Raw genomic sequence first — 8,818 nt, forward strand, 5'->3', positions numbered from 1 at the left:
TTGCTAACTAATATGCTAAGGTTGCAGCAGGGCTCAGCGTCATGGACGCAACCGGCTGTGGTCGAACTCATGACCTCAAAGATGAACTAGTGTCGCATTGTGGATTCTTTATTTTATTATAACGGAGAGAAAAGCAAATTATTAACTTCAGTCTCTCGAAAGAGTTTCGCTTCCGTCTCAGCTGAGGGGAAATGAAGACGCTAACGACGTTGACGAACAACGGCCGCACGCGAGTTGGTTTCCGTTGATGTCCAAAGGTATCGAATCAAATCTTTTATTACTTAAAAAATAAGGATGCCTTTCTTCAAATTGAGCTTTTAATCTTTTATTTCACGTTGTCTGCTCTTTGGAAGCACTGGCTGTCCAGTGTCCGTAAAAGGCTTTCACACCCACAAGAGCACCTGTGTATATGGGCAAATATTAGCTAGCGTCAGTTACAGAATAAACAGTTAAACAATTAACCGGGGCATAATGATCTTTTAGACGTTTTGCTCCAACGATGATGTGTTTCAATCTAGTAGTTTAGGTAACGTGATGCTGTTGTGACAGCGCTAACTGTATTGGTCAGAGGATTAGAGTTTTCAAAGATGTAGGGTCTAAAAACATACACTTTGTTTTTTATTGTTTGCAGGCAGCCTTAAGCTATCTGCAACAGACATTGTCATTTCGAAATATGTGAGAGGAAAACAGGGAGAGTCGGATCACGACCCTGGAGGTGATTTTTGCATGTTTGTATTGCCTCGCTAGGTCCCGCCTCCGACGAGAAACGCACCTATCAGTGATGGTTATGGAGGATGATGGCCGTCCCCACAGCCAATCAGAGCCAGACACCCTGTTACCAGTGGGCGGGACAGAATGGCTGGTCCACAGCTTCATCTCCAGGACCCTTCTATAATCATCTGCCCAGCGTTCAGCATCTCAGCCTGGGCTCACCTTCTGACCAGAGACCATGTTACGGCCACCTTCAGGCTTCGAACCAGGGCTGCCTGAGCAACCTCAATGCCTTTTCATCCAGAAACAGCAGTGATCACAGTACGCTCAATGCTAATAATGCTGAGCAGAGTTTGCAGCATATCATTCCTAGTGCCCATGTTTCATCCATGGTTCCAGCTGCAGGCCAAGGAAAAAATATACCTCCATGTTCTCTCCCTCTTATGAACAATGGGACACAACCTTGCAAGTCCCAACAAATGTCACCTTACGTCGCTCACAGCCCTTACCAAGCAATATCTCCCCCTTTCCAGCCCCCATACACACATCAAGGTTCACTGAATGGACCTCAGTCACCACAACAAAAACATCTGCCCATTAGCCCTCCATCATTTGGACAATGTGTAAACCAGAATCCACAGTGTACAACCCAACCTGCATTTGAGAGGGCAAATATGGAGTCTGCTGTTAGTGCTGGATATATCCACAATTATGCCTCACCCGACTCTCCTATCCAACAGCAGCCTCAGTGGACACCTCCACCACACTCTAGAGGTAGGTTAATGTGTAATATGTACATGATGTACTTATATGCATGTTGCAGAGCCTCCTGCATGAGTAAAGATGAAGTAGTCAAAGTTGAGCAACATTGGTGAGTAAAATTGTGAAAGTATCTTAAGCTCCAGACCAGTGGCACTATAAGAAAAAATGTTATTGCTTTATCCCCATCATTCAGGGTGTATACCACCATTGCACTGATCAAAGTGCATCTTTAATTCTTCTAAATAAGTGTTGCAGTCTGAATGAAAACAGCCCACTTTTGGATTTGATACTCCAGTCAGAATCTTTCCTCCATTGTCTGGCTCCTCTGTTTTCTCCTCAGGAACCATTAAAGAGTTTGTTCCGAGTACAGCTGCACAGGACAGGAACATCACACCACAGGTGGGGGAAATAAAGTTGCAGCATTAAAACTGTTTTAATGTAGAGAGTTTATTACTAACACAAATGTTTTTTTTCCTAATTGATTAACCAGCAGATTATTTTCTCAGTTAACTGATTAATTGTTTGGCCTGTAAAATGTCACAAAATAGTGAAAAATGTTCATCACAGCTTCACCAATTCACATCCTCAAATGTGTTGTTTTGTTCAAGCTACCGTCCAAAGCTTAAAGATGTTCTGTTTACAATGCTTTAAAACAGAGAATGGCATCAAATCCTCGCATTGGAGAAGTTAGAACCAGAGAAGGATTGTTGTTTTTGCCTGAAGAAAATGTTGAAATGAACATCAAAATAGTCAACTCTAGTAGAGTTTCACCCTTAAACTTTAAAGCAGTAACTACTATGTACCTTGCAAAAAAAAAAAAAGACATCTTTCTAGACTCAGATTAGCTGCAGTTCTATAAAATGTACAGTCTAGAAAACAAAATCTCACAAAAAACTGTCTCAGTATGTAAAAATATTTTCAACTTTCATGTATAAGTCTTTAAATTTTCTCTCTGCAGTCTCCCAACTCTGAGTCTCGTTATGGCCTGGACCCAGAGCTGCTGCCCAGTGCTGTAAGTTCTTTCATTGTCTCTCTTCATATCTTTTCTTGACTGACTTCCACACTGCATTACAAAGCATCATATCAGTTGACATGCTTCATATGCTGTTGATGTTTTTAGGTTTTAGAAAGCTAGTAAAATGGCTGGAGGTTGAGTATGGCAAGTAAAGGGTCCAGTGCTTGTGTTAATGACACTGCTATTACTAAGTAGATGCGAGTGAACGTCATTCCAAGACTCTTGGGCGACATATAGTTTGCTTATTAGTAATTTGATATATGTTCATACAAAGGCCACAAAGGCTATTCTTGCTGATTGACATAGGTGCACCTTTGTCTCGCTCTGTCTGTGTCAGGTGAAGGTAATTGCAGAGGACAGGGCAGAGTGGGAGGGCAAGGTCTTCGTCTCAGAGCCTTTTTCTCGTCTTCCTCCTCTGGCAACGACTTCCTGTATCATCGAAGACAGAGGTAAATGTGCACAATCGGTCTGTATCTGTCTCAAAGATCCACTAAATAAAAATGTGTTCACCCAGTACTATGGGTGTAGATTTCATACTTAACACTGCATCAACATTACGTTCAACATTGCTTTCAACATTATTTTCAGCATTATGACTGAAATTCCAGCAACTTTATACACCATGCACAATGAATATTTTTAGGGCTCCAATAAACGTAGATTTGGGGATGTCAAATTAAAAAAATTACTTTTACTTAATATTTTTAGCGCAGCCTGTTGAATAACATCGATGTGATGTCTCGTCAAGTAAGGTCAGCAGCTTGTTACTCCGCCTTGAGATTAGTTCATGCATGCTAAATGTTGCTGGACATCAGTTTAATAACAGCTGTAGTTTGGTCAGACAGAAGAAAGCATAACAACGATTCCTGTCAAGTGTGCAGTGGAAGTTAGAGCGACTCATATTCAGTTTTATTTTTGTGTTTGTGTGTGTGTTTGATGTAACTTTACGTCAACATTCATGTCATTATTGACCTTGTCTCTGTTGAACTCTAGGTAACACAAGTCCTTTTGCCATCCGTTCCACCTCATATTGTGTGCCCTGCGAAAGTCAGACCGCCCTGCTCAGTCGTTTGCCGCTGGGAGCTCTGGTCACTCCTCTTGCAAAACAAAGTCCCGGAGAGGTCAGTTTTTGGCTTCTTTGCTTAGTCATTAATCTATTTTAAAAATCATATAAAAAATAATGGCAATGACAAATAACAACTCACAAATAAAGAAACTCAAAACATCATGGAGATTTTTTTCCTGGAAGTGAAGTTATACACCAATATTTTGTATCACTACAACTAACCTATGTGCTGTTTACAGTGATGGTTTCTGTGAAGATGCTAAAGTGTATAAATGTGTATTTGTTGTCTCTAGAAGCCCCTCCCAGTTTGCAAAGAGTCAGAGTGTGTTGTGGGATGTACTTGGTGTGGAGCCTCCATGTGCCCGGCAATGGGCTGGCAGGACTGTGGTCAGAGATTTTACTGCCCCTTCTGTGGTAAACTCAGTGAAGGTAAGATTTAACATTGAGCATCTTAAACCACCCTGGGTCAATGAATTTGTCACATCCTGTGTGTTAAGCTGTTGCGCCTAACCTGATTGTAGTTTCCTGAGCTTGTTGCTTCATTTTCATGCAACAACATCTCTTGTCTCTTTGTGGCTCAGTGCCGTGGCAACACTACCAGCCCACCAAGGGGGTGGAGGGGGTTCGGGTCGATAAAGACAAGAGGCCTGAACTCAGTCTGGGGTCATATGAGATTCTCAATTCTCAGACAGTTAGTTTCCCTTACTATCATTATCAGTTTTGCATGTAAGTTGTTATTAATAGCAGCTGTTGAATATGTGCTTTGTCAAACATATGTACATTGTGTTTGGTGGGAAGCAGCATTCTGGACACTGAATGTGTGAGACAGTTACTTTGCAATACAATAATGCTAAAGCATCTGGAATAGAAGAACCAAGGGTCATTAAGATTAATTTTGATTAGTTTTATATGTGACTTTTTATGAAGATTTGTGTAACCTGATACCAATTTATATGATGATTTGAATATTTTGGGAATTGAATTGGTGCAACAAAATGAAATTTGAAAATATCACTTAGGAAACTAATAATCCAGTAATTAACTAACTTATGTTGCAACCCTCGTTTGATGTTGTAAATTGTAACTATAACTGGGTAATAACAGTGGAAATAGTGAAATCTCAGCCCCCAGAATAATGACTCTTTTATATTTATGAGGAAAATTGTTGTTCTTGTATCTCAGGGCGAACCTGCTGCACTGCTGCTAGCCATAGATGTGTCTGCCTCAGCGCTTAGAGGAGGACATTTGGAGTTTATAACACAACATATACACACTCTGCTCACCTATCTGAACAGGTAAAACCCACTCCCACCACCATATACAGTAAATGCACACACACACACATGTACGCGTACAGCATTTTGCAGCATGCACAGTAGTACCCCTGTGCATGTTTGTAAGATGCAAGGAAAACAGGAACAATGATCTATCGATCTTTCATCTTATTTGTGTAGGGAAGATGGTGACGCCTTGTCGGATGTCCGCGTTGGCTTGATGACATATGACAGAAGGATCCACCTGTACAACCTCAGCCCCGCCCTGTCTCGCCCTCACATGCTGGTCATCACAGAGACAGAAGACCTGCAGCTTCCCGTGAGGGAGGGGCTTCTGGTGTCCCTCAAAGACTGTATAGACAGCATCGACAGGTAACAGACATGTTTACTGACCATATTGTCAGACAAATGTATTTTGCGAAGTCTGTATGCTGGACTGACACAGTGGAAATTCTGCTCATTCTTTCATACATTAATATTTTCAATTACTTTCATGTTCTAGCTTTACAAAGTGAACCTAAAATCTGATGAGTTCAGTTTTTGCTTTAAGATTTCAATTTGAAAAGCATCCATTTAAAATCAGTTGATCCCAGCAGCTGGAAGTGGACCAATCAGAACTGACACTGACACATCATACCTCTTTGAAACTCCAGAATTCCCTGTAATTTAAGAGGAATTTGATATTTTGAGAACAGTCAGTTTTTTCTAGCTTGAAAATCAGAAGAAAACGACAGTGATAAAGCAGTGATTGACTTTTTTGTTTTTGTTTTGATTCATCAGCTGTAGGAGGAACTGACACTTGTCTGAGGGTCATTAGCCTAAATGGCAATGTTGGGTGGCAGCATCTTCCCTTCTTTGTAGGCAGACATGCACACATGTAAAAGGGATGCTTAGTATGTGCACAAGAAAAAATTCTCAGTGCTCAGAAAGTAATAAAATACTTTCCTGCAAATAAAATTGACAAAGTGAAAATACTTTTGCTGCATTGCTGAAAATAATTTCATCTCTTTTGTGTCATTTGGCGTAAAGTGAACACAGATTCCTGTTGTTTCATTGTCTGTGTGTTTCTGTGTGTGTAGTGTGTTGCAGCTTATTCCTCAGTTCAGTGCAGAGTGTGACGACTCTAGTGGAGTTCCAGTGGAGCTGCCGGTCAAAGCCGGGCTAGCTGTACTGCAGGTCGGTTATCATGACTTCCTATTCTACATCCAAGTTTTATTTTGTGTGTTGTGGCTGTATGACTATGGATAAAACCATAATCCTGATTATTTTACAAACTGTCAGTATTTCTGGAAAAACGTTATTTTACTGATGGTTAGTTTAAAAAAGAAAAAAATTTAATGTGATTGTTTGTTTGTGTGTTTATTAGGCTTTGGGTTGTCCTGGCAAGCTGCTGATCTTCCATACTGCCTCTCTGATAGAGACGGGACACACAAACTGCTCCTCAGGGTTCTTTGGCTCCAACAAACCAAAGGTACATTTAATACACACTCTGTGTAACAAACCAAGTAGTGGTATCATTCAACCAAGTTTGATAAGGGTCACTCATGGTGAAGTGCCCTTAAGCTTGAACCCTTATCAACTCTAGTGGGTGCTTCAGTTGACCTCTGACCTTTCTGTTGAGAGGAAGGAAGCAAACAATAGCAAAGACCTTATTGGTAAGTCTTGCCAGCAGCCATCTTGGCAACGCCTCCAGGCAGTTATTGCAGGTTAACAATATCAGGCCCCTATCTAGATGAAGAGAGTCATAACTTCACTGTCGAAGGTCACCGGGGCATAAAAACTGCTTCAAAAGTTTGGTGACTTTTCCCCAAAATAATGTTTAAAACGCTTTGGCCCCACAGGTTATACTGGTACTACACATGCACGAGTGCAGCTCATCCCATCACAGCAAGAGTTTATGTCTGATGTTTGAATAAATGAAGTTGAGGCAGTGTTTGTTTTGATAATCATTTTCCATAGACAACTAGCACAAAGTTTGACAGTAGACTAGAAAGTCGGCTTTCACTCGTGAGCCAACTAGTTTTTTTCTGCTGTGAAGCTCAACTATGCGCTTGCATCAGTGCAGCAACATTTACTGGCTTGATATGGTGCAGGATATGTGTCATACAACCGCCATCTTTGGCGTTAAGGACTTTTCTATCCAGGATTCTTTAAGTGGTTTGCTGTGCGGAGTTGTAACGTGTGTTTCACAGTTGTATTGCTGCATTAATTTCCTGCTCTTTTGTTTTTCCCAGTCCATCTTTCAGCCATCAGAGCCAGCCGTCTCTTTGGCCAAGGAGTGCGTCCGTCAGGGCTGCGGCGTTCACCTGTTTGTCCTCTCCCAACAAGACGTGGGCGGGGCTTGGCCCGGGCACATTCCGTATCTTACAGGTGGAGCTCTGCACACCTACAGCCACCTCCAGGTATTTCAGCAGCTCCTCCTGTTGTAACACTGGAAATCGCACAAAATTAACTACATAAAAAAGACATGTCATGACATCTTTGATAATTGAATCTGCCTGCCAGCACATGTGAATTTCATTGATTAACACTTTGTATCTTGTTTGTTTAATGTTTACAAAAACATTCAGTTTTACGGTGGTTATGTGCCAAACTATTTCTTGGCTCTCAACAGTTGATCACCCAGCAGAAACTGCAACCAAGAAACAGTCTGGCACATAATCTGTAGAAACCTAAAGTGCTTTTCGTAAGGATCAAACAAAGGAGATATAGCCTGTTAATTAGTGAGCTTTAGATGTGCCCACATGTGGATTTTTATCATCACTGGACAGAGCCAGGTTAGCTGTTTTGCCTTGTTTCCACTTTTCATGCTAAGCTAAGCTAACCAGCTTGGCATGAAAGTGAAAAATTCATCCTAAAGTGTTGAACTATTCCTTTAAGTAAAATTACAGAACTGGTAACTGGCTAGAGTTCCTTAAATCCAAAGAGTTGCCTTGAATTGTTGGCCGAGATTTATGTTGCGCTCATACTTTTTTCAAAATATGGCTAATTATTCAGCTTCTGTCATCACTTTAAAGCAGTTGATAGTGCAGCATGGAAGTGGTGTGTGACTGGAACATGCTGAGCATACAGATGAATTACAGTATGGCGTGTTCTATTGTAGACGGCTATTTTTCAAATTTCCACTACAGGGAGAATTGGACAGAGAGCGTTTCAGCGCTGATCTAAAGAGGACTGTAGATGCGGACACAGGCTACAAGGCTGAGCTCAGGATTTTTGTCAGCAAAGGTGAGAGATTTTTTTTTTTTAAAGTGTGATCAGGCAGCGAGTGTCCTTTTCAAAATGCCCATGATTCCAATATTTGTACCTGTCTCACCAGATTTACGTGTGTCCGGCTGTTTTGGGCTGTTTGTCCCCGGGCCGAGCCCCGGCCATGTCGCCATGGCAACCCTTGATTGGTGGACAACACTGGCTGTGGAGCTTGCCCACACCAGAGCTCTGGATGAGACACGAGGTGTAGCCATACAGGTGGGTTAATGTTCACGATCATCAACTTGCATCAGAAATGGTTAAGACAACATCGGTGCCACAGGCTTTTTTATTAGTGCCACGGGTGCTCAGCTCCGAGGCATCTATTAATATTCTGTTTCGGGTTTATTATTCTTCCGCTAAATTTCGGCGTGTAACTCGTCCCGCAGCTTTGAGAAAACCCCGGTAATATATACATCAAAACGTGCGTCTTGATCCAGAAAGGGGTGCTATGACTTTTGGTGTTAAAATTCCAATTTTTCCCAAAGTTATTCCCAAAAAACTGGGAATAAATAATGCATTAGAAATGCATTGGAATTTTCTTTAGAAACCCACCTTTTTTCTACAAAATTGCACCTTTTTTCTGAGTCACCCAGCTCTCTCATACCTGCACGTAGAAATGTGATTCAAACTATAAAACGGAGGAAAACTTCTGCTCTCTCAAAAAGACAACAACTGTTTTTACATAACATGTAAACTTTTCAAACTGTGAGCACTCAAAGGAGGAGTGCAAATCACTTT

At 41.3% G+C, this 8,818-nt stretch overlaps 1 protein-coding gene across 1 annotated transcript in view; it reads left to right on the top strand.

Moving 5' to 3' along the window:
- The first annotated feature begins 20 nt into the window (after positions 1-20).
- The window catches only part of LOC111663085 (protein transport protein Sec24C), a 13,550-nt gene continuing 4,752 nt past the window's right edge, over positions 21-8,818 (top strand). The window contains exons 1-15 of the mRNA XM_023417143.2: positions 21-257; positions 748-1,485; positions 1,814-1,872; positions 2,432-2,485; positions 2,826-2,937; positions 3,482-3,609; positions 3,848-3,983; positions 4,136-4,245; positions 4,737-4,849; positions 5,009-5,200; positions 5,908-6,004; positions 6,195-6,299; positions 7,063-7,230; positions 7,960-8,056; positions 8,148-8,296. Coding sequence (XP_023272911.1) covers positions 795-1,485; positions 1,814-1,872; positions 2,432-2,485; positions 2,826-2,937; positions 3,482-3,609; positions 3,848-3,983; positions 4,136-4,245; positions 4,737-4,849; positions 5,009-5,200; positions 5,908-6,004; positions 6,195-6,299; positions 7,063-7,230; positions 7,960-8,056; positions 8,148-8,296 — 2,211 coding nt within the window. The 5' untranslated portion in view covers positions 21-257; positions 748-794. The remainder of the gene's footprint in view (positions 258-747; positions 1,486-1,813; positions 1,873-2,431; positions 2,486-2,825; positions 2,938-3,481; positions 3,610-3,847; positions 3,984-4,135; positions 4,246-4,736; positions 4,850-5,008; positions 5,201-5,907; positions 6,005-6,194; positions 6,300-7,062; positions 7,231-7,959; positions 8,057-8,147; positions 8,297-8,818) is intronic.

The sequence above is a fragment of the Seriola lalandi genome, unplaced genomic scaffold, assembly GCF_002814215.2.
Source record: "Seriola lalandi dorsalis isolate HSWRI2012SDOR001 ecotype SW California unplaced genomic scaffold, Sedor1 jcf7180002054572, whole genome shotgun sequence".
In the NCBI taxonomy this organism is placed as follows: Eukaryota; Metazoa; Chordata; class Actinopteri; order Carangiformes; family Carangidae; genus Seriola; species Seriola lalandi.